Raw genomic sequence first — 26,393 nt, 5'->3', positions numbered from 1 at the left:
ACGTGCAAGAACCACATGGGGAAATGTAACTCCCAGCATATGATGGGTACAGGTGTGCAATGAGCTGCCTTTCCACAGGGAAAGGTTGTTGGGGAGGAGCCTTGGCATTGTGGAGAAAGAAGAAATGGGAGCTTAGGAGGCAGTACTCTTCTTGAGCAAAATGTTTCCACTGCAGACCACTGACACATGTTAGGGCCTTTGGTTGGAAGTGCAGATAATGTCTGAGGCCAAAGAAATAGGAATTTGCAAGTTTTTACTTGTGCCCTTCATCCCTTTGTAAGAAAGTGAAGGAATAGAGTAACTCACTTTCCTGAACATCTCATTCAAGGACCTCTTTTTCAAACCAGCTGAAGCTGCTTTTTCAAACTCCTTTTCAACCATATTTCAAACTAAATATGTGTTCTTCACGCATATTTAGGCTCCTCTGGGGGAAGTTAAGGGCACGAGATGTCAGAGCCCTTAAATCACCTCTGTTCTTTAGCCCTGGGGGATGGGAAAAAGGGGTCAGCCAATTGTCTCTTTAGACTGGACCAATTTTTTTTTTTTTTTTTTTTTTTTTTTACAATTTACTTGAAGGAGCTTCTGAAGCCCTTGGTTCTGGGTGTGGATGGCCTTTGTGTGGCTGTTCCCCAGGACTGTCATCCCCACAGAGCCCTCATTCATGTCTGTGAAGAGGAATGGTTTCATCCAGATGCGAAAATGGACCAGACTTGTTTTAGTTCATCTGGTCTAAAGGCTTTCAGTGCCCTGAGCTCGCAGGATACCTCCAAGCTGGCTGACAGATCAGCACCCCGTTTGTCAGCAGTACCCACTTTTCCTTCTCTTCACTGCCCTTCTCCCTTTCCTCCAAGGCATTATTTTAGGACCTGGTTGGGGTAGAGGGAAGGCCATGAAATAAAATGATATTTGCAACAAAGAGAAATATACTGTTTAAAATTCACATTACTTTCTCCAATAACCAAATCATTTATAAAGGAGAAGAAAAAAATAAAGTTTTATGTTTACTTCCATTGATATTAGTCTAGGAAAAAGTTAACTTTAAGGAAGATGGGTCAAAAATGATGTATTAGAATAAAAAAACCACTTAATGTTAAAAACAGATTTAAGAGCATGAGTTTAGTCTAGTATGAGATCAGACTAGATGTTTTTCTATTACAGAATATTTATTTTTATTAAAAAAAAGATTTTGTTTTTCCCCTCTTAAGGTCAACCAAGTGTCAGCTACAGCTGGAAAGGATTTCACTATGACTCCATCTAAGCTGATTCAGTTTGACCCAGGTACGTTTTGCGTCTACACTTTGTTTCATGTTTTTGTAAGAAAGTCTGGAGATGGTGGAAAAGACAGACTATTATGCAACTTCAGCCAACTAGAAACTCCTCAGGGCACAGGATCACCCCCTCTCCCAGAGAGATGAGTTTGTACTTGAGGCTTTGCCCCTCATATTTTATGTTATTACTAGTGAGTATTTATTTAAAATGAGAAGAGAGATCGTAACAAATAAAATATATAAAATATTAAGGCAAACATCCAAAAATCCAGAAAAAAATGCCATTTAAAAAAATTATTCAGAGGTCTGACACAAAGCTGAAATAATGTAATTGCCTCATATTTTAATGGAAATTTTTTGAATGTTATAGTATGTGGATTCCTAAAGGGTCATTTCTAAATTCTCTCTCTTGGAATAGGCTGATATGAACAGATTCCAGGGGAAATTATTATTTAATTAGATAACACCTGTTTTGTTTTAAGCGTTTGGAAAAATTTTGCTAGGTGCAAAAGGGAATACAAAAGCATGGGGCCTGTTCTCAAGGATGTTCTATACTGTGAGAAATATAGACATGAAAACAACTCACTAATAGAGTACATTGTGACCCCAAGGATGTGCCATTGTTCTGGCTAAGGAAAATCCTGGAAGACTTCCTGGGGGAGTTGGTAGCAGAAGAAGGGGACTTAAACTGCAGGACAAACATTCATTTGGCTAACTGTGCCTTAAGTACCAAGGCGGGAGCAATGCCCCCTTTCCCTGGTTTCTGTAGATGGGAACCAGTAGCTCTCCCTCACTACACTGCATGGTTGTCTCTCTTTCCCTCTGGTATGGAATGGACCTAGATCACCTGTCCAGGGACAAAAGGAAAAGGCCTTGAGAAGCAGCCAGGGCGTGTGGCTTTCTGCTCCCCTGCAGAGGAGGTGTTCTGCATTCTGAGAACAGGCCATCCAATCAAGACTTTAGCCATTGTCTGCCACTGACACATGAAGTTTTGGGCAAAGGCAAAACAAAATGGCCTGAATACCATTATCACTCCAAAACTGACAACCTTAATATTAAACGTAGAGGAGACTTCCCTGGTGGCGAAGTGGTTAGCACTCCATGCTCCCAATGTGCGGGGGCCTGGATTCAATCCCTCATTGGGGAACTAGATCCTACATGCATGCCGCGACTAAGAGTTCACATGCCACAACTAAGGAGCCCGCATGCCACAACTAAGGAGCCGGTGAGCTGCAACTACGGAGCCCGCCTGCCACAACTAAGACCCAGCACAACCAAAAAAAAAAAATTAAACGTAGAAAAGAAATGCCTTTCTGCAGTTCACCACAAGTTGTACGATGTTTAGTGACTGTATTAGTTTGCTGGGGCTACCCTAATAAAGTATCACAAACCTGGTAGCTTCAAAACAAGAATTATTTTTCTAATGGTTCTGGACGCTAGAAGTTCAAGATCATGATGTGGGCAGGGTTGATTCCTTCTAAGGGCTGAGAGGGAATCTGTTCCATGCCTCTCTTCCATGCTCTGGTGCTTTGCTGGAATCTCTGGCCTTCCTTGGCTTCTGTTGCATCACCCGATCTCTGCCTTTATCTCCATAGGATGTTCTCCTTGTTTGTGTCTGTGTCCAAATTTCCCCTTTGTATACTGACACCAGTCATTCATAGACTAGGGGTCCACTCTACTCTAGTATGACTCCATCTGAATTACATCTGTAATGCCTTTATTTCCAAATAAGGTCACATTCTGAGGTACTGAGAGTTAGGACTTAAACATAGGGATTTTTGAGTGACACAACTCAACCTATAACAGAGAGCCTTACATTTGACATGGAACAATCCCGATATTGTTATTGGCCTCCTTCCTGTGATATTTAAGTTTCTGACTTGCATAATTTTGTCCCTCAGACTGACCACCCTTGAGGAGAAGAGCTATTCCTGTTACGTATTTGAAGTTTACCCTCGGGTTGCTGCAGGCTCTGGTTCTGATCAACCCTAAGATGAAAGGATTTGATGCATTGGCTCTGTGCTCTTTATGTACTTCATGTTAAGGCAGGTCCGGCCTTTCCTCTTTTCAAGAGGCAAGAGTGCTTGTCATATATCACCTTTATTATTTGAGGTCTGTTTGTCACAAGATCAGGAGTGATTTTGGCTTTTGGTGGATTTTGAGCAGCCCACCAGGTTCTCTGTTTGGATTGATAGGGACTAGAAGATACCACACTGGAGGAGCTCCTGGAAGCTAACTCTTGCAAGTCCCACTGGGTGAGGGAATGACCATTTGCTTTCAAGAGTTTACATTGCTGCTTCCAGTAGATACTAAAGACTTCTGAGGGTCTAAATCGTCATAATTTTAGAGATTATTTAGGCTTTTTTTTTTTTTTTTTTTTTGGTGGTACGCGGGCCTCTCACTGTTGTGGCCTCTCCCGTTGTGGAGTACAGGCTCCGGACGCACAGGCTCAGGAGCCACGGCTCACGGGCCCAGCCGTTCCGCGCCATGTGGGATCTTCCCAGACCGGGGCACGAACCCATGTCCCCTGCATTGGCAGGTGGACTCTCAACCACTGCGCCACCAGGGAAGCCCTATTTAGACTTTTTTTTTTGGCCACGCCGTGCGGCATGCAGGATCTTAATTCCATTTCCAGGGATTGAACCTGTGCCCCCTGCAATGGAAGCGCAGTCTTAACCACTGGACCACCAGGGAAGTCCCTATTTAGACATTTTAAGGAAATAAATAAATATAGCTTATAAATGAAAAAGAAACAACACTTGGGTGTTCATTGCTTTGGAACTTATTAGCCAGAAACTGTTTCATAAGCTGATGTCTTCTTTTAGAGAATGTTAGAATTCCCCGTGTCCACAGGTCCTGTAAATACTTATTTACTCCCATCTTGTTCATCCTTGCCTCTTTCAGATCTGGTGTCTTCATCCCCATTCCCACCCCTTTCACCCAAAGCAATCTGTTCATTTCTTTAAAAACAGCAGCTTCCATGATTGGTGAGGAAACAGAGAGTGAGAAATCAAAGACAGTGGAATATCATAGGGTTTGAGAGCTCTTGGAGGGAGCTGAAGAGAAACTGAGGGACTTTTCAGTCTAGTGAGCTACACTCAAGTAAGCTTGCCTTGCAGCTTTGTACCAAACCAAAAGCTAACCCTGACTACCTTGCCTTCTGCTATTGTGAATAATCTTGAGTCAAAGTGCAAATATTCTTAAGAAAATGATTGTTTTCCTTTAAAATAAATGTTCTTCAGAGGTTTGCTGCATTCTTAATTGAGACTTCATTGTGCCTGAGTCAGAGTGTTTTCCAAAGAGCAGCTCTCTCACGTGGCATTTGCTGAAAAACATTGAGAATATGTCTTTCAATCGTGAAATGTGTTTTGCAGGAAAATATCCAGGAATTAACTCACTCTGTAAAGTGGGCTATGTCTGCATAACCTGACACCTCTCTCTCCTCTTCAGCACCTTTTGTTTCATGGGAACAGGGGGCCAGTTCATGCCTTCTGAAATTGTTTATAATCACCGTGATTTCACAAATACTTTGCACCTTGAAGGCTGGAGAGGAAGGAAAAAAAGAAAAACTAGGAAAGTTCTGATTTCTAATCTCATTAACCTAAAAAAGGAGGTCCTGTGTGCCTACCTGGTAGACATATAAACAAAGTTGAAATGCAGCAAACCAATCAAAAGTACTTAAATGAAACTTGGAATAGATCTTCTCTAACCATCTGGTTCTACTTCATAAGGTTTTACAAAAACTTTAAGGTTTTTTGGGGGGTGGGTGGGGCAGTGGGGGGAAGGGGTACTATAATTTATTAAACAGTTCTTAAAATAAGAAGGCAAATGGTTGGGGCTTGGGGAAAAAAATTTTTTTGTATTGGATTTTTATTTGAATAACACTTAACTTTATGGGCTTTGAGAGTCAAAACAGCTCTCTGAATATTAAAACCTTAGTATTCATATGCCTTCTTCATTGTCAAGTCTCTTTTCTCTCCATGCCAATTTATTACAACAGCTGCCTACGTGGATTCCCAACTTCTAGCCTCTCTGCTTGTCTGCCTGGGCCCCTAAATCTTCCCACATACCACTTTCAGGTTCATGTTTTTAAGACATCCATTTTCAAGAGCCTTCCCTGTTGCCTATGGTTTAAAGTCTGAGTCTGACCCACCTAGTGTCGAGGGTTCTCTACAGTCTGGCTATACCTACCACCTCTCTTCCCTGGCGTGACCTCTCTACTCCAGCCGGGTAATCTGCTCAGCCCTCCTGATCAAGGTCTCTGCTTTGCTATCTAACTGACTTTGCTTCTGTTGTTTTCCCATTTCCTCCCAGGTCCTTCCAAGTCTGGAGCCCACATACACGTAGTATTTACCATCTATTCTGTATCTTATGGCAGCTAATTATACACAACCTGGAATAATTGACTTTTTTGGTATTTACATCTTGTCTCTTCAAGAAGGTTTTAAATTCCTTTATGTCAGGGCTTCCTTATGTTATACCTCTAGTATTCTCCCTAGCATCCACCAAAGGCAAGCACATAATACAAAATATATATTTTGATGGACTGATTCATCCAGCCACGAGGTGGGAGTTCTGTAGTTTATATTAAATGCTTCAAATTTTGTCTTTGTAAAGACTATGAAAGTAATTGATTTAAGAACTCAGTGGAGGGACTTCCCTGGTGGCGCAGTGGTTAAGAATCCACCTGCCAATGCAGGGGACATGGGTTCAATCCCTGGTCTGGGAAGATCCCACATGCCGTGGAGCAACTAAGCCCGTGCGCCACAGCTACTGAGCCTGCGCTGTAGAGCCTGCGAGCCACAACTACTGAAGCCTGTGTGCCTAGAGCCCGTGCTGCGCAACAAGAGAAGCCACCGCCATGAGAAGCCTATGCACCGCAACGAAGAGCAGCCCCTGCTCGCCGCAACCAGAGAAAGCCCGCGCGCAGCAACAAAGACCCAACGCAGCCAAAAAAAAAAAAAAAAAATCAATGAAGGACTAATACATGTTACAACATGGATGAGACTTGAAAACATTAAAAAAAAAAAGTTCAAAAAAAAAGAAAAACTCAGTGGATACTGAAAGCTTAACAACTTACCTGTCAGCCTATTTTTTTTTAAATAAAATTATTTCAAAGACCCTTAATTTTTCTCTCTAAGTGCAGGCAAGAGTAGGATAAGTGAACAGTTTCCTCTTTCCATTGGATTCTGTCGGGGATTGATGAGACTTAGATTCCATGATGAACTCTATAAGCAACATACCTTCAAGAAGGAGGCCATCATCTAGCTAGCACAACTGAGAGGCATACATCTGTAGAAAACAACCTGCAAAATACATCTGTAGAAAACAACCTGCAAGGAGAAAAGAATCCGATTTTCAGATGAGAAGACTAGAAAAAAATGTTTAATTGCTTATATAGATGGGTTTATGGGAATAAAATCACTCAAATAGCCAATGAGTAAATGACACAGAATAAAGTTTCAAAACTTAGTCCTCAAAGGTTAAACCATAAGTTTATCTTTTTCCCCTTAAAACTGAGCCATCTTTCTTCCCTAAACAATACTTTCTTTCCTTCCTGCCAACTCTTCTAAATAAACCCATGGGGGATGTCCTGCTATCCACGTCATGGAAACTGGTCAAGATTTGACAATTTCAGCAGTTTCTTCCCACTTTAATATTTTGTGGTTTTGGGGTTGCTTTGTGTCCCATCTTGGTGGTGACAGGATAGCTGGGGATATGCTTGTAACATCAAAGCTCTTTTGCATTAAGTTCGCAAAGTTACTGTGAACCAAGCTTGATTGTAACTCCATGAACAGAGGCAGACAGAAAGAAAAAAAAAAATTGGCTCTGTCTATTTCAAGAACCCCCCCAGCCTATAAATTCTCTGTAGGAGGATATCAAACTCCTGAGTATTACATCATCAGAAAAAGCATTTGTGGGCTAGAAGGATCTCAGGAAGTAGGGCAGCCGATGGAAGCAGCTGTCGTTAGAAATCAATCATTTCTGTGAATAGCATGAAGTACCATCCAATAATCACTTCTGACTGTCTGCATCAACATCTTAAGGTTTTTCAAACTATTAAGATTTAAAGATTGCAGTACTTGTTTATTCTTAAGGAGAGAAGGGGCAGGTCAGGAAAAAATTGTCTTAGATCTCAACTGCTCACCATTTTCTGTTCATCCCTTGCCTAATGCAGCTCGCTTTTTTTGTTACAGTGTTTGCATTTAAAGGGAAACATCATTGTCCAGGAACAAATGTGGTCTCTTAATATTATTTAGGAGAACAGCACGACTTCAGCGAGTTGGTAGCGGTACAATAGCTCACTCAGGCTACTGCAGTCTAGCTGTAGACATGTTAATTAATATATTTCTCTGACACCTAGGTGATTGAAATAGCAATTAAAGAGTAATTAAAATGTTTACTTCTTGTAGGAATGTCAACTAAGATGTGGAATATAGCAATTACCTATGACGGATTAGAGGAAGATGATGAGGTCTTTGAAGTAATTCTGAACTCCCCCGTGAATGCGGTTCTTGGCACAAAGACAAAAACAGCAGTGAAAATTTTGGACTCAAAAGGAGGTATTCTTTTGATCCTCATCTTGAAATCAGGAGCAGTCCTGGCACTGTAGTTGCTTGCTTTCAACAGCCAGTGTGCTTGATAACACCTTCAAATCAAAATGCTTAATTTCTTGTCAAGAAAGCAACCTCAGTCGTGATGTAGGCCCTTTATTCTGGTTTCTGCTTCATGTGGTTTTCCTCCTGCTAAGAACGACCGTTTTGAGAAAAGCAACAAGTCAGAGCTTCGTTGTTTTTTTCCTCACCCGTTTGTTGTTCTCACCAAGGGGGAAACAATGTCGCTGAGAATCTATCGACAATTATTTTCCCCCCAGAGTTTATAGGGCTGTAATTATCTTCCTCTGTTAAAGAGAGCTCTTAATGCCTAAAATCTGAGTCCCCACTGTAGCGTGACCCCGAAAATTCTGAGAGGAAGGAATTGGAGAAAAATAGATGTGAAAGATGCAGCTGGCTTGGGGATTCAGGAGCAGCTGGAGAATATTAATTAATAACCTTGGGTTGCACGGCCAAATAGGTCCTGGATAGTATATGCTAAAGAGCAACGTGTGAACTAAATAAAATAAAAAGCAGCCCAAAGTCTTGGTGCTCTGACGTTTTTCCTGCCAAATACCTTTTACTTGTCTATTTAGCAGTTGACAAGTGTCCAGTTACTATGCTTGGTCTCACCTTCCTATTTTGACACATCACGCCCTACAGGCTGTATGTTTTTCTTACCTGAAATTTATTATCTCCTCTTTCTCATCCTATAATAAAAACAGACACTATCCTCTTTCCTTTACCATAGCATCTCTCCCATACCACCTTACCTCACCAAATTCATTTCTTTTTCAGTAGAATTTTCTGGTCACATTAAGTACATAAATACATAAAATACACACTTTACGCATGAAGTGTAAAGTATCCAGACGAGGCTGCTCGGTTTAGCATTTTTTCATACTAATTGGCAATATTTCTAATCAAAGGAGCTCCATTAAGATTTACTGGATCTTTTCTGTAACAGTTAAATGCTCATTTTTATAACTGTTAACTTGATTTCACTGACATCTTCAAACAATTCCAGTTTCTCCCTCTAGGAGATTGGGGAAAGGATGAACACTTTAAAGTGTTTGTGCAATGATACTTGATCAGGGAGTAAACCCGATAATATGGAGGAGTTCTATAATATGAAGGGAGGCTATTGCCCAGGTAGAAGGGATGATTATAAAATCACGACAGTAATTTTCATCTGTGGTTCGTGAAATCAATTTCATGACTTATAGTCACCCTGTAGATGTGCAGAAGGGCACAGCCTTTCTGGATGAACACTGATGAAGAGTAAAGGGGTTTCTGGCAAATGGCAGAAGGCAACATCTGGTGGGAAAATCATCCGTCTGAGTTTAATGACAAGCTGCTCCAGGGACTTTCTCCATGTGATCACTTATCTGTTTGTGTAAAATGAACTGACCTGCCATTTTGTGCGCCTCCAGGACAGTGCCATCCTTCATATGCCTTCAATGCAAACATGCCCAGTGCATGGGAGAAGGGCATTTGGAGGCTGCTCTCCCCAGGGGCTTCCTCACGCACCACTTCTGGTTCCTTTCATCCGGAAAGAAGACCCCTTCCGTCTTCCAAGCAGCTAGCAGTCGCCAAGGGAGACACCCTGCGGGACTTTGATTCTGAAGATCTTTCTGTCATGAAGCTTAGGACCCAAGGGAATGGCAAAAGAGTAAGGATGGGGACCTCTTTGGTTTTGATGTGTGGAGTGCATACTGAAAGGATCAAAAGATCTTAATAAGTATTCTGAAACACTGTGGAAGCTGTTCTGGTTCTCACAGTGACTGAGGGCCATGGTGATTTTCACGGTTCCTTATACCATCATGAAGTGCCTTTTGTATACAAATATCATAATGCCGACCTACTTCATTTATTGTACTGACTGAGGTGATAGATGTGCTGACTCATCCATATGATTTCTGCTTTGGTTCCTTTTGTGATCAAGACAGATGGGGAATGACCAGTGACGCTGAAATAGAATGAGATTAAATGATCTACTTGGGTGTGGAAACAATGGCTTTGACATTATCAGCCTAGTTTTCTAACCAGGCACACACTCATGGGTGTGTGTGTGTGTGTGTGTTTTCTTGGACCTCTGTGTAGTATAGATGTACCAAAAAAATAAGGATGTTTTTTCTCTCTAACTGGGACTAAGAATAGATGAGTCAACATTGATAAAGTGCCATTAGGTCCAGTGATTTTATAAAAATTCCAATGATTTAGGCATGGAAAATCTTAAGAAAAATATATGTTTAAAAATTTTTCAGTCATTAAAAATATCTTATTGGAAGGGTTTTACCCTACTGCTAATTATTATTCAAGTCAATTTTTTTCATATTTTGTTCTCTCTTGATTTCAGGTCCATCCATCCTCTGTTTATAGAAATGGAACAGACATCATCTACAATGTAAGCATAGTCTGAGAGAATTGCTAAATTTCTTGTATTTATGGATACAAAATATTTAGTGAAACTACCTTTCATAACTGTTATATTTATGTATTTCTCTTAAAAACATGTTTTGAAATTTGTTTTAGAAGCTTGGGTGGTCAGAAAAAAAAATACACCTTTTATCTTTTTGTTTTGATCCAATTTTTGGATTGCTCATTTTTGCAACAAATGTTTTTGTTTGCTCTCTTGGTGTTTATTTTTTCTTTATTGTTGTTTGTTGATTTCCTCAAGTATCATGGAATGATTTCCCTGAAACTGGAGGATGACAGTTCCTCAACTCACAAAAGTAAGGCCAAAGTATCCATTGTTAGTCAGCCACAAAAGACAATCAAAGTGGCAGAACTGCCTCAAGCAGATAAGGAGGAATCCACAACCGGCTCACACTTCCCCCAACAGGTATGAAAATCTCTTCACTTCCTATTCACTTTACAACAAGCTGTGTTCTGGGTCATAAAACAGCCTTCAAGCTTGGGGATAGTTGATGCAACACAAATGCTACTCAACAAAGGATGACCTAAAAGAGGTACAAGTGTGATCAACTTACATCAAGTCTGAATCACCTTTCTTTGCCATAGGACCGTTTGCCCTCATTTCCAAAGAACTGCACACTGGAATTAAAGGGACTCTTTCACTTTGAAGAAAGCCTCCAAAAGCTGTATAAGTGCAATGGAATTGCCTGGAAATCTTGGAGCCCTCACACCAAGGTGGGACACAGGCCGAGCAGCCAAGTACCTGTACTTGCAGCATGTCCCATGATAAGCTGAGAGAGAGGGAGTGCCCTGTCCACTCCTGCTACCTCGGCCTGCTCTGTTACACTTCGAAGGTGAAGAGGAAAAGATGGCCAGTTGGCGTTTTAAAAATCACAAAACACATTAGTTAAGCAATACAATTTGAAAAGATGTTTACTTATTTTATTCAATTATCATAATGTCAAAGTGTAAAATTAAAACACTGCTGACTTTACCAGTGTGTTCCATAAAAAGCCATTGCATTTCTCAAAGTAGAGGATTGGGATTAAGGCTGACCTCCTTTCTGGTGACAAAATTACTCACATTAGGGGACTCATAGGACTCTCTATGCTGAGAACAGACTCTAGATTGTAAAGACCATTGTAATGTGAACATGGACAACTATTTTTCAGGAGGAAGATAAATCATGCCCAGCTGGGTGGCACCATCACTTAGGCTACTGCCACTCCTTGATCACAGAGCAGAAGGGCACCTGGATCATAGCCGCCCAAGCTTGCAGGGAACAGTAAGAAACCCTGTTTCACATTTGATTGATGTTTCTTTGCTGATGTTTCTCTGTTTTCTCATGGAACTGTAATGTTGCTTCATTCATTCAAGCGTTGAGTGTCTGATATCTACCTGGCTTTGTTTTAGGATTTTGGAGGGAGCTCTGTAGTTCAGAATGGATTTGGGCTGACCTTAATAATGTGTTTTGACTTAGCTCTTTTATGATAAAACTGTGCCATTGCCACAGTTCTATTTTTTTTAACATCTTTATTGGAGTATCATTGCTTTACAATGGTGTGTTAGTTTCTGCTGTATAACAAAATGAATCAGCTATACGTATACATATATCCCCATATCACAGTTCTATTTTTTAGCCTCTCTACCTTAAACTTTTGGAGAAAGTCAGAAGGAGATTCTCTGAGTCAGCAGTGTTGCAGATTCTAGATTTATTAAATAGTAATTCCTGCCCACTGATTTGAAAATATATAGCAATGAAAAGTCTTATGGCATGAGGCCTATAACAATGTAAGAGGCATTGATGATTATGAAACCAGACGAGTTGGACAAAGGGTGATTGGATAACAGAACACTCAATGAAAGATGACTCGTGGTCAGATAATGACAACAAAATTTATCTAGCTGAGGCAGACTTTAAAAATGCATATGTAACTATCTCTGACCCTCCTTTTTTGCCTCCCTGGATATTATCCAAAGCAATGCAATTAGACTAATATTTTCCATGGCTAGAAATTGAGACTAGATAAATTGCTGGTGGATATCAGTCAGATTTTGCACTTCATCAAATTTTAAAAGTTATGTTCATCTAAAGACACTGTTAAGAAAATTAAAGGTTAGACCACATTTGGGAAAAACTCATCTCAAATCATGTATCTGATAAAGGTCTCAAATCCAGAAAATATAAACATCTCCTACAAATCAGTGACAACCAGATTTTTATAAAATACCATATACACTACCAAATGTAAAACCGATAGCTAGTGGGAAGCAGCCACATAGCACAGGGAGATCAGCTCTGTGCTTTGTGACCACCTAGAGGGGTGGGATAGGGAGGGTGGGAGGGAGGGAGACGCAAGAGGGAAGAGATATGGGAACATATGTATATGTATAACTGATTCACTTTGTTATAAAGCAGAAACTAACACACCACTGTAAAGCAATTATACTCCAATAAAGATGTTAAAAAAAAATAGCAATTGACTTTGAGATTTCACAAGTAAAGAGAGACAGTTGGTCAATAAAGACATGAAAAAAGGTGCCCACCACCATTAGATGTCAGAGAAATGCAAATTAAAACCACAATAAAATACCACTTCACACCCACTAGAATAGTTAAAATCACAAAGACTATGTTGTAGAGCAAATGGAATTCTCATTTATTGTTGGTGGAATTGTAAAATGGTACAACCTCTTTGTAGAACTGTCTTGCAGTTTCTTATAAAGTTACATGCATCTGCCCTGTGACCTAGCAATTCTACTCCTAGGTATTTACCCAAGAGAAATAATAATATATGTTTAAAAAAAAGCACTTACAAGAATTTCATTAGTAACCTTTTTAATAACAGTAGTTTGGGTCATTTGTCTTCTTGTTATTGATTTATAGGAATTGTGTATATTTTCTCCATCAAAAAGGGAATAGACAAATTTTCTTTTCTTGATAAATTAATTTTTTTCTTTAGAATATAGAAATATTATTTTACAAATTTATTTTTTATGGAAGTATAGTTGATTTACAATGTTTCAGGTGTATAGCAAGTTACATATATATATGTATATATATTTATATTCTTTTTTTCAGATTCTTGTCCATTATCGGTTATTACAAAATATTGAATATAGTTCCCTGTGCTATACAGTAGGTTCTTATTGTTTATCAATTTTATATATAGTAGTGTGTAGCTGTTAATCCCAAATTCCTGATTTATCCCTCCCCCCCTCTTTTCCCCTTTGGTAACCATGAGTTTATTTTCTTTGTCTGTGAGTCTATTTCTGTTTTGTAAATAAGTTCATTTGTATCATTTTTTTTCAGATTCCGTATGTAAGTGATATCATATGATATTTGTCTTTCTCTGTCTTACTTCACTTAGTATGATAATCTCTAGTTGCATCCATGTTGCTACAGATGGCACTATTTCATTCCTTATTATGGCTGAGTAATATTCCATTGTGTATATATATATATATATACACACCATGTGGCTGAGTAATATTCCATTGTATATATAGACCATTTCTTCTTTATCCATTCATCTGTTGATGCACATTTAGGTTGCTTCCATGTCTTTGCTATTGTAAATAGTGCTGCTGTGAACACCGTGGTGCATGAATCTTTTCACGTTAGAGTTTTCGTCTTTTCCAGATATATGCCCAGTAGTGGGATTGCTGGGTTATATGGTAACTCTATTTTTAGTTTTTTAAGGAACCTCCATAGTGGCTGCACCAATTTACATTTCCATTAACAGTATAAGAGGGTTCCTTTTTTCCCCACCCTCTCCAGCATTTATTATTTGTGAGCTTTTTGGTGATGGTCATTCTAACCAGTGAGAGGTGATACCTTAGTGTAGTTTTGATTTGCATTTCTCTAATAATTAGCAATCTTGAGCATCTTTTCATGTGCCTGTTGGCCATCTGTATGTCTTCTTTGGAGAAATGTCTATTTAGGTTTCTGCCCATTTTTCAGTTGGATTGCTTGGCTTTTTTTGATACTGAGCTGTATAAGCTCTTTATATATTTTGGAAATTAATCCCTGTCAGTAGCATCATTTGCAAATATTTTCTCCCATTCTATAGGTTGCCTTTTCATTTTGTTTATGGTTTCCTTTGCCATGCAAAAGCTTTTAAGTTTAATTAGGTCCCATTTGTTTATTTTTGCTTTTGTTTCCATTATTCTAGGAGACAGATCCAAAAAAATATTGCTGCGATTTATGTGAAAGAGTGTTCTATGTTTTTCTCTAGGAGTTTTGTAGTATCCAGTCTTACATTTAGATATTTAATCCATTTTGAGTTTATTTTTGTATATGGTGTTAGAGAATGTTCTAATTTCATTCTTTTACAGGTAGCTGTCTGATTTTCCCAGCACCACTTATTGAAGAGACTGTCTTTTCTCCACTGTATATTCTTGTCTCATTTGTCATAGATTAATTGACCATAAGTGCGTGGGTTTATTTCTGGGCTTTCTATCCTGTTGCATTGATCTATGTGTCTGTTTTTGTGCCAGTACCATAGTCTTTTGATTACTATAGCTTTGCAGTATAGCCTGAAGTTAGGAAGTGTGATTCCTCGAGCTCCATTCTTCTTTCTCAAGATTGTTTTGGCTATTCAGAGTGTTTTTTGTTTCCATACAAATTAAATTTTTTTTTTTTGTTTCAGTTCTGTGAAAGATACCATCAGTAATTTGATACGGATTGCACTGAATCTGTAGATTGTCTTGGGTAGTATGGTCATTTTAACAATATTGATTCTTCCAATCCAAGAACACAGTATAAGTTTCCATCTGTTTGTCATCTTCAGTTTCTTTCATCACCATCTTATAGTTCTCGAAGTACAGGTCTTTTGCCTCATTAGGTATTCCTAAGTATTTTATTCTTTTTGATGCAGTAATAAATGGGATTATTGCCTTAGCTTCTCTTTCTGATATTTTGTTGTTATTGTATAGAAATACAACAGATTTGGGTAATTAGGTGGATCAATAAAATAAAAAAGATATTGGGCGACTAATACAGGGTTGTCAAAATGAAGACATCAACAATATTACCTTAAATTGCCATTATTTCACAAGAAATGTTTTTTGACACCAAAAACCTAGAAGATCATAATCTCAGAATAATGGTATTAAGAAATACATAAATAGGTATTTTGTTCTGCAGTAAACTATTATAAAATCCAGTATAATAGTGATGGAAATTTTCTATCTCCCCTATTAATTCAAGAGGATTAGTGATCGTATATAGCAGATCAAACATTATGTTATAAGCAGTTTCAGAACTAACTTTTTCATATCATTGTGAAGTTAATTTTATAAACCTCTGGTTTCAGGGAATTGTTTTAACTGTAGTACTGAGACCTTTTTTTAGATGTAAAACTGAGACAGCTTTCAGAACAAGAGAAAGTTTTCAGGGGGCAACTGGAGTTTTTCCATCATATTTTAGAGAGTGACATTATGTATCTATCAGTAATATAAACTATTTTGACTTACATGTTATGTATTTACCATATTGGTCCAGAAATTAAAGCATACCATTTCTGACGGTATTCCAGGGTGTGTAAGAGATAAAATATATTTGGTGTGAGATTTTTATTTTTTTTTCCCTAAATTAATCAGTTTATTGTTAGGCAGATTGTTCTTTTTTTTTTTTTAAATAAATTTATTTATTTATTTTTGGCTGTGTTGGGTCTTCATTTCTGTGCGAGGGCTTTCTCTAGTTGTGGTAAGTGTGGGCCACTCTTCATTGCGGTGCGGGGGCCACTCTTCATCGTGGTACGTGGGCCTCTCACTATCGCGGCCTCTCTTGTTGCGGAGCACAGGCTCCAGACGCGCAGGCTCAGTAGTTGTGGCTAACGGGCCCAGTTGCTCTGTGGCATGTGGGATCTTCCCAGACCAGGGCTCGAACCCGTGTCCCTGCATTGGCAGGCAGATTCTCAACCAGTGCGCCACCAGGGAAGCCCGAGATTTTAAAAATATCATAAAAAGCTTCTAATTTTCAAATTTTAAGTGAAAAATGGGTATGCATATTTGACCTGATGGCTTTTGTATGATACTTCAATATGCATTTTATTTCAAAAGGACAATAAGAATGATGATCCCAAGAACAGTTAATACTAGTTACAGGCCCAGCAAATGCCTAGCAGCAGATTAAAAGCAAACTAAAACAAAAATAAAAGATCTGCACGTTCTTTTGGATCAGTCATTTTAAGAGGAACACTTTTGGATGACAAGGCCACCTCCTCAGTATATTTTTCTCTGAACCCCAAGACCTCCCCTGTCATTCAACATGTTTTCATTCATTCTATGGGCCTCTCTGCTTCCCTTCACCCATTACTTTTCAGGTTCATTTAGTCCTCTTCTCCAACCTCTTTCTCTTGAAAAATAAATATTCCTCTGGGAATTATCGATTCCTTCTGTGATGTAAAATTAATAGTTTCAACATTTTATAACCTGGCTATTTACCTTCTCATGAATATTTTTAGGAGATGGTTTTAGATTCTATAATTAGAATTAATATGCATCTAGAGTGTTTTTGTTTGGTCTCAGGGACCATTTTTCAATTCTCGGTTATGTTTCCTCAGGCTCCCTTGCTACCTGATGGTCCTTTACATATGGTCATTTACAGCACCCGTGTTTCAAGAAGAACAGCAAATTTTACTCTATCCTTTGTCCTTAATCAGATTGCTAACTCAACCCAATCTTTATCTCCAATCTCCTTTGCTCCCCATTGGTGTTTTATTATTTTTCTAGCCCAGAGGAGCCAGACTTCTAGATTAGGTATTTCTTGAATTTACATACTGTAATCTCATCTGCTCATTTCCTTAGGCAGTCATTGTACATTTGGTAATTCTATTATTATAGATCGTTATCTATGAAACCATTTTGCTTTCCCACAGGAATGTCTGGAACCCCTGCTGACCTATCCTTAAAGATTTAGTCTAAAATACATCTATATTTAATCAAAAAGTTTCAAAGAAGTAGATGTTTATTTCTGTAGCTGAAAAAATTAAGGTTTCTGTTTTTAATACTACACTTTGAATGCTTTCAACTTTCAGAGCTGTCAAAAGATTTTTATTTGTGTGTGTCTCTATATTTTATTTTTATATCTATAATATATACATATCTATATAGTTAATATTCTCTATTTTATTTGTATATGAGTATAAAAGAAAATGAATGGTATTTTTATAAAATAATCAACATACAAATGCCTAAATATTTTTTTTGTAAATAACTATGGTCTAACATTTTACGTAGCCTAAACACAGCTGTTTTCCTCTCTTGCTCTTTTGGGACTTTTTGCTTCTCATAGCATCAAAAAGGAAATCAAACTTGTACTTGACCAGCTAAAATGGATTTTACAAAGTATCTTTTAAAGACAGTTTCAAGGATCTTAAAGCAGGAGGAGATGTTAATATCCTTGAATAAAACCTGTTCCTTCCTGATAAAGACATTGAGGCAGAAGTTACATCCATAAGGAAATTGGGGACAGAGCAGGAAGTGGAACCCAGGTGTCCCATGTTCTGTCTAATACACCACATTGACTGAAGCAGCCCCTCAAGCCCTCCCTCAGTCTATATTTTATACACATTTCATATTCTATGTTCTAAACCCGCAGCACCTCAGAATTACCATATTGGATGTGAGAGAGAGGGGAGAAAAATTGGCTATCATATCTGCTGTAACTGTCAGATAGGAGCTGACAGTAAGTAGTAAAGTCAGAACCAAGTCACACAACCGAAATCCGGCAGCCCAAGGACATTCAGAAAAGTGGGGAAGAGCCTACCTATCTCAGAAGGCCCTGAAGTCACCACTGCATCATACAAAACTAAACTACTGTACTAGTAGGAAAAAAATCATTAAGAGACAGGTTAGATTATGTTCACTCTACATGATCTGGAAAAGCAGAGAAATGAATCTAAAGTTTGGAAAGATATAGGCAAAATGAAAAAAAATTCAACAGTCTAAACTTGTGACAAGTATGTATTACTAATGATGTTTCCTGCTTTTAAAATATCAGTAGATATTAACCAGGCAAGAAGATCAAGGTGATTTTGTTTGTTTCTTTTTTTTTTTTTTTTTTTGAGACTTTCTGTATTAGAAAAAGAAGAAAAGAAAAAAAATAATTATTTATTGGCTTTTTACTTAAAGCATTTTAAAGAGCTTTTAATGAACACTGTTGGGGAATTAGATAGAATCAAATATTGCTTATAGGAATAATTCAGCTAGCTGAGAAAATAATTCATAAGGAATTCTTATGCCTGTTAAGAGTGTCTGTCATCAGAAAGACAAGAGATAACAAACACTGGCAAGGATGTGTAGAAAAGGAAACCTTTGTAAACTGTTGGTAGGATTGTAAAATGGTGAAGCCACTATGGAAAACAGTATTGAGGCCCCTCAAAAGTTAAAAATTGAACTACCATATGACCTAGCATTTCCTCTTCTGGGAATATGTCTGAAGGGAATGGAAATACTATGTCGAAGATGTATCTGCACCCCCATGTTTATAACAGCATTTTTTACAATAGCCAAGACATGGAAATGACCCAGGTGTCCATCAACAGATGAACAGATAAAGAAATTGTGGTACACGCACGCGTGCGCACACACACACACACACGAATATTATTCAGCCATAAAAATAAGGAAATCCTGCCAATTGGGACAACACGAGTAGACCTTGAGGGCATTATGCTAAGTGAAATAAGTCAGACAGAGAAAGACAAATACGATATGATCTCACTTACATGTGGAATCTAAAAACAAAAAGTCATAGAAAAAGAGATCAGATTTGTGGTTACCAGAGGTGAGGGATGTGAGGTGGGAGAGTTAGATGAAGGTAATCAAAAGACATAAACTTCCAGTTATAAGTAAATACAGGGGATGTAATGTATAACATGATGACTATTGTTAACACTGCTGTGTGGTAGATTTGAAAGTTGTTTAGAGAGTAAATTCCAAGAGTTCTCATCACAAGGAGAAAAGCATTTTTTTCTTTTCTTTTCTTTTTTTTTTTTGTAACTATGAAATGATGGGTGTTAACTAAACATATCGTGGTAATCAAAGTTCACTATATATGTAAGTCAAGTCATTATGCTGTATACCTTAAACGTATTAAAAATAGAATTATATTTTGGGGAAAATGTTTATACATATTTGTAAGAACAGGTGCTTTAACTTCTGCACAACATACGAAGGTTTGACAGTGAGGCTGAGCCTGTTTCTCTGGGTGGGATGAAAGAGTCACAAATATTGGGGTATTTGACTAAACATGCAAAGCTCAAAATGTCGACTTCAAGTAATTTTATCCGAATAGTTTGGGTTACCTTACTGGCCAAATTAACTGGGAAATTGCAAAATTTATGCCATTTAGAGATAAACTTCCCATGAGAAGAGTCATTTTTTGGCATTAAGTAATTAATCTATATAAGTAAGCAGTTGCTGATTTTCTCAAAAGATGTTTAAAACCCATTGAATTTGTGCTTTAAAGCCCAGATATTATTACACAATATCACTTTCTTTGCTGTCACCTACCCCACCCTGCAGATACTCATTAATATAAAAAAATAGAGTATTAAAATCTTGGAAAGTTCTTTCTACATACATAGCTTTTTTTCTATTTTAAATTATCTTTGATTTGCATTATGCATTTCACATCAGCAGAAATGTTGAATTCCTTGTCACTGACACTCTCATTTTCGTGTGTTTGCACCTAGTCACCTGGGCAGCCTTGTAACTGTCCTCTCCAGGCAGCATATGCAATGGCTTTGGGACATCAGTGGAAGAAAGCCCTTTTGGATAGGCAAGTATCCGCGCTGCCCTGAGGGGGAAGGCAAGAACGCGAAGAGAACGTCTCCCTTCCTTAGGCCAAATAATTGTGGTTTACGATAATAAGCAATGGTTAGACAGTTGGACAGTCTGTCTTTTAAAACTCATCTTAATTACATAATACTTTCATTTATAGGCATCTAGCTCCAAGAAATAATGTGGAATGTGATTCAATTTATAAGTAAGAGAATTTTTAAAATGTTATTTCTAAAAGTAAAAAATTAGAAACAGTTGTAAATAGGGGATGGTGAAATAAATTACAGTATAGCCATATGAAAGAATATTTAATATTTAATGCTTTTGTAAGGCATCAAATATTAAACACATGACAAAATACCTTATGTTTATGAATTCATTCAATGTTGAATGCATATTGCATATAAAATATGTAATGCACTGCATTTGTGGCAAGGTGCTAAGTGAAAAAGCACTGTCTACAGCCATATGAAGCATGAAATAATTTAGAATAAAAAAGAAGTATATGTATGTGTGATATATATACATATATACTTATATGTATAGACATAAAAAGAAATAAGCCAAAAAGTTAGAAATTTATTTTGTATCTCCAGTTAAGAATTATAGATCTTAATTTTATCCTTTGTTTTCTGAAGTTTTAATATTTTCTACAGTTTTAACAGTAATACAAATCTTTTCAAGCCAGTTTAGAAATAGAATTCTCAGGGTGCACTGAAGTTACTATTCTTACCATCTCTCCTTAAAGGTATTGTATTTCAGGGAATTATAATAAATGCACTCTTGGCTTCTCAAAATCTCTGTGATACTCAGTGAGCGTCTAATTCTGAACTCATCTGAGAGTATTAAATTAAGGCTGGAAGATAAATTTTCTCTATGTCCACAATGACTGATGTCAAGGCTCTATCCCCAAAAAGTCCTTGGGCATAGCATCGCCTGATCAATAATTCAAAGAAACAGTCCAGAGGAGACAGTCATTCCCAACCAAAAATACTTCATTTTATTCTACCCCAAAATATAGAATGAGAACCAGTGGGGAGAGGGTTACATGCTATGTAACAAAGACTGTTTTCATGGTCAAATTTGGTTTGGGAGCTGCCAGGCCATCCTATTGCAGAGGATTCTTTTCTCATGCTATTATTTTTATTTCTATTCTGAAAGACAGGAGGAGGAATGCTTCTTTAAGAAAAATTACAAGAGCTTTACAACATTGAAGTGTAATTTTCAAAAAACTGCCAGTGGGAGTAGAGAGACAAGTTGAGAAAAGCTGCTTTTTATTAGAACTGTAGCAGATTGAAAAAACCTTAAGCTCCAGACTAAAAATAATACTTAGTAAGCTACTTTCAAATATAAAAACCGAGACATTTAAATCGTGAGGGAGAAGAATAGACAAGAGTGTGATAGGAGTTCTGCCTGTAGGATACTATGAATAATAATTGCTATTTATTAAACACTTATATGTCATGAGCTTTATATGAGTTATCTGTTTTAATCCTCAAAACAGGCTTGGATATATTTAGATATACACTTCTGAGTTGAGAAAACTAAAACTCAGAGAACTCAGAGAGGTTAAATAACCTGCCCAAAGATGTTCAACTAGCAAGTGGTGGAGCTAGGATTTGGATTCCAGTCTGCCTGACCCCAAAGCCTTGTGTTCTCACTTGTGTCTCATAGGATTCCCAGGTCCTAGTCCTTGTTTCAGAACGTAGGCCTACATTTGTATGTGATTACTTAACTTCAAATAACAGGTTGATATGCTGTCCAATTGTAAATGTAATAAAATCCTATGACGCACTTCTTTGGTTCACATTAGGTTTGAATGACCAAGTGCATGCTGGCCACTGGGAGTGGATCGGCGGTGAACCTGTGACCTTCACCAACTGGAGGAGAGGGCCTCCTCAACGTTCAAAGCCTGGCAAGAACTGTGTTTTGGTTCAAAGACAAGGAAAATGGCAAACAAAGGACTGTAAGAAGGGCAGATCTCACAATTATATGTGCTCCAGGAAACTCTAAATGTAACTGGCCCTACAGGTGCCCACTTGGGATTTCTTACCTATTTATTTCCAGGATATGTGCACATGGCTCAATAGAAAACAGGGTGTCATGACTGACTGGTACATTTTTTTTTTTTTTTACTCATAGTGATTGAAGGATTCTATCTAGTAAAGAAGAAACACAGTTAAATAGTTCCGGGAAGTTTGATAAATGAATGTTACTTATAGGAAGAGATAAAATTTTTGCATCTCAATACCTTCCAAAATAAAACCCCAAGTATTATATGGCACAAGATTTGATTATTCCGGAGACCTCACTCCATATTTCAGTCAATACGAATTTCATGGTCCTTGGATGTTTTTGGTCCCAATACCTCAAATGAGTCCATTCTGAAATCTATATTGCAGGTGCTTCTACTACTTCAATCTGAGGGAAGCTCACCCTGCCAGTTCATTAAATCAAGGTTGAACTGCAAAGGGTTGCTTTGTCCCTTTGGAGCCCTTTCACATATGAAAGCTGAGAGGCCGTGGATAAAAAGGAGAATTCTCTGTGGTGAAAAAGGAAGGCTTTAGATGGAAGAATCTGGCAGATGGAAACTCATCTGCAAAGCTCTAGTTCAGGTAAGAATTCAGGGGCTACCTGTCCTTCTGAGGTCTACCCATCACTACTCACAAGACAGATCTCCTTTTCTAATAAGAATGGTGCACCATTCCAAAGCAAATGTTTGGGTTTCCCCAGCTTTACAGGGTCATGAGAAATTTGAAGTAACATGAGCCTTTCTCTTCATTCATGTTTATAGTACTGACAGGCATTTCTCAAGGACATTTGGAATAAAAAGCATATATGAATGATGATTAACATATGGAAGAAAAATATGACTTTCTCAAAAGTGTCCCAATGAACTGTGCTGATGAACAAAGAAAAGTAATACTGAAAACAGAGCTCTTGAAAGCCTATCTTCTCAGAAAGGATTTTGATACAATTTTGAGCCCTTAAATATTTAATATTTGTAGAAATGCCATGTTAACCTGATTCTCTAATGAAAAGGTACCTTATTAATTTATAATGGCTGCTGAGTGAAACATTTTGTAGCAGTGATGCATGTTGCAGCCTTGCAAGGACTCCCTTCTGAAATCAAGGTTTAATTACGGGAAATTAAAAATTAATTTCTAAACCATTTACTCAAAATTTTCCTCTTTTCATAATCCCTGAAAAATATGGTTATGCCACATGTGACTTGCTATATGAGCACCAGGGTCACTTCAGAATCAAAATGGAGTTATTAAGTGGACCAAAGTTTTGGTGCAGGTTTTATTATAAAAATACCCTGAGAGAAACTAAAAGTGACTGAAGAAATTCAGTCCCGTTTCTGGTTATAAAACATGACAGGCTTATTTTATTTGTGCTCATTTATCAAGATTTTGGTTAATAGAAATATTTACAAAAAGAGGTTGGAATGAGATTTAGACATTCTGCATCTTATTAAATTCCAACATCTTTGTGGAGTTGGGAGGCTCCTTACCTTAGATATCACAAGTAGGCTCTGGACTGCTGTGATACACAGGCCTTCTGTATGACACAAGTAGTTTCTGGTGTTTAACCAAAAGATGTAAAACCCATTCTCTGTATCAGTTCAAATCCCTTCTGATCCACTGGCTTCCGCAATGTGGAAAGGTGGGATGCCGAAGAAAGAAATGAAGAGTTGTTTACCTAAAGGGCTATATCCTAGGAGGGAAAGTAAAAGTTCAAGGAATGAGGAATATATTAGAACTATAGAACTATATTAACTAAAACTGGAAATCCAGAACCATGGCAACTATGTAGAACCTGATCAGCATGGTAGATTTTATTTTACATTCCTGCCATGACAATGATATTTAAATGTAATTGCAAATGTTAGCACAAAGAGAGACTGCTTTGATTTTTATAGCAACTAGAAATACTAGAAGAATATTTAAAATATTCTTGATCATGAAAACATTAATTCAGGCAAGTGTAGGTGCTGGGCAGTATTCATCATGACCTTCATCTCCTTCTCATGATTGGGCTTTGACTGATGGGGAAATAGAAGTAAATGATGGTCATGGGTCTTTCCACCTTGATTGGTTACTGTCATCCTTTAGGTTCTGGTGGGAGTGGGAAGGAAGGAAATGGAGTGATGGTAGAATGGCAATGGGAGGTTATACGAAAGGAGAAGAAAGGGAAGAGTGGAGGAAGAGATGAGGGTTGATTTGTAGCTGAGAAAGAGAGCATCAGAAGGAAGGACCTGAATGCCACCCAACTCTTCTCCCCAGACTTGAATACCGACTCAGGAAAAGTCCCAGTTAATCCAAGGGCATTAACTCAGCTCAATAGTGTGTAGCTTTTCAGAATCTTGTACCGTTGGTCTTCAACAAAAACATACATATATATATAGTATATATTTGCTAAGCATAAACTTAAAAAACATATGACAATCACTTCATCTCCTTCCAAGGAGTGGTAAAAATGAAGTAGGTGACATTTACTTACATGTTTGTTTGTGTTTATTTTTAAGACAGCCAAAAAGAATATGCACATATTTTCATTAACACTATGGTTCTGTGTAATTTAAATCATAAGCTGGTGCTGATTAATTTCTGTGACAAAGCAGCTTATTAAATATACTGTATCTAGAGTTGTATACAAATTAATAAAACAAACTTATTTCTGGTTCTGAATCACTGTCCCTTTAGTGTTTAACATTTTTTATTTATTCTACCCATTGTAAGAAGAAACGGAGAAGAAAAGTCAACATGTATGTTTCATCCTTACTGTTTGGATCAGCCTTTCATTATACAGATTCCATCCATCCATCCATCCACCATCCATTCAACAAATATTGAATATGAAGTGCCAACCCTGTACCTGATAGTGTTCTGGATACTGGAGACGTGGAGTGAATGAGATAGGAAGGTAAAAGTATAAAGGCATAGTGCAAATATGCAAATTTCTAATAGTTCTTTTTAAGCATGGAGCTCTTTTTCTTAATCAGGGAGGAAGTCATTGATTACATTATCCCTTTTCAGAACTGGAGGGAAAGCCACACTGACACAAAGAGCTCAGGCTGTCTTTTGTTTTATTTCTCAACTGATTAAGAAGCTGGTGTTAACTTCCTGAATATATAATCTGGTCAAAGTGTTATTGATAGCAGCTGTCTCAGATTTTCTGTCTCCAGATCAAGTTAGGAACTAAAGTTTTCAAATCTAGGTAATTAATTTTGTAACAATTATTTTTTTCCAAGAAGACAAGCAGTGTGTGTCTGTGTGTCTTTGAGATTCCTGGAGTAACAGGAATGAAAATGAGAGACCTTTGATGTCATCTCATCTAATATCCCTTTTGTATAGCAGAGGAGACTGAAGTCCTCAGATGTTAAAGTAGGAAGAGATCAGCACTAAAGCTACAGTCTTCCAAATCGTAGGCTGGATCTCTTCTGATTATCCCATGTGTTTATTACCACTCTGAGCAAATGGTTTTATTATGTTCAAGTAAGATATCTTTCAATGATGATTATGATGAAGTTAACCATATACTTGAAAACATTATTGTAAGTGAAAGAAGATGGACACAAGGCTGCATACTGAGTGATTCTGCTTATATGAATTGTCCACATTAGTAGATTAGTGGTTGCCAGACGGTTGTTAGAAGGGGAAGTTGGAAATAACTGCTTATAGGTACAGGGTTCCTTTTTGAGGGAATGGAAATGTTCTGGAATTAGATAGTGGTGATGGTTGCACAACCATCACTGAAGTGCACACTTTAAAATAGTAAAGCTCGCACAGAGCCCTCAGCCACGCCGAGGTCTAGGCCACTGCACAGCTGGGCTGTATCCAAAGGGCCACCACTGCGTGAGCCTTGCATCTAGAGATGCCCTTGCTGCCCTCAGAGCCACCCGCAGCTCACAGTGACTGCAGGAACTGCTGTCACCACCACATATTTGTCACTTTCAAAGAATTATAGTACTGTACAGTATGCCTCTCTCTTGGAATTGGAGAAACCACATTATCAGCCCATTATCATAGTAGGTGGACCTTCAAGATGGCAGAGAACTAAGACGTGGAGATCATCTTCCTCACCACAAATACATCAAAAATACATCTACATGTGGAACAACTCCTACAGAACACCTACTGAATGCTGACAGAAGACTTCAGACTTCCCAAAAGACGTGTGGCTGACAAGGTCTTGGTGCTCTGGCCTGGTGTCCCTCTGAGGTGGGAGAGCAGAACTCAGGATGTTGGACCACCAGAGACCTCCCGGCCCCACATAATATCAAACAGCGAAAGCTCTCCCAAAGATCTCCATCTCA

The 26,393-nt window shown here is 38.0% G+C and overlaps 1 protein-coding gene across 1 annotated transcript in view; it reads left to right on the top strand.

The window, feature by feature from the left end:
• FREM1 (FRAS1 related extracellular matrix 1) overlaps nt 1-22,203 on the top strand; it is a 152,881-nt gene extending 130,678 nt beyond the window's left edge. The window contains exons 28-36 of the mRNA XM_030840603.2: nt 1,206-1,278; nt 7,682-7,831; nt 9,295-9,533; nt 10,221-10,268; nt 10,542-10,706; nt 10,886-11,014; nt 11,452-11,564; nt 19,984-20,069; nt 21,885-22,203. Of these exons, the coding sequence (XP_030696463.2) occupies nt 1,206-1,278; nt 7,682-7,831; nt 9,295-9,533; nt 10,221-10,268; nt 10,542-10,706; nt 10,886-11,014; nt 11,452-11,564; nt 19,984-20,069; nt 21,885-22,084 (1,203 nt within the window). The 3' untranslated portion in view covers nt 22,085-22,203. The remainder of the gene's footprint in view (nt 1-1,205; nt 1,279-7,681; nt 7,832-9,294; nt 9,534-10,220; nt 10,269-10,541; nt 10,707-10,885; nt 11,015-11,451; nt 11,565-19,983; nt 20,070-21,884) is intronic.
• Nucleotides 22,204-26,393: the final 4,190 nt, after the last annotated feature.

This window comes from Globicephala melas, chromosome 6 (genome assembly GCF_963455315.2).
Source record: "Globicephala melas chromosome 6, mGloMel1.2, whole genome shotgun sequence".
Taxonomy (NCBI): Eukaryota; Metazoa; Chordata; class Mammalia; order Artiodactyla; family Delphinidae; genus Globicephala; species Globicephala melas.
This window is presented reverse-complemented; position numbering and strand designations above follow the sequence as displayed.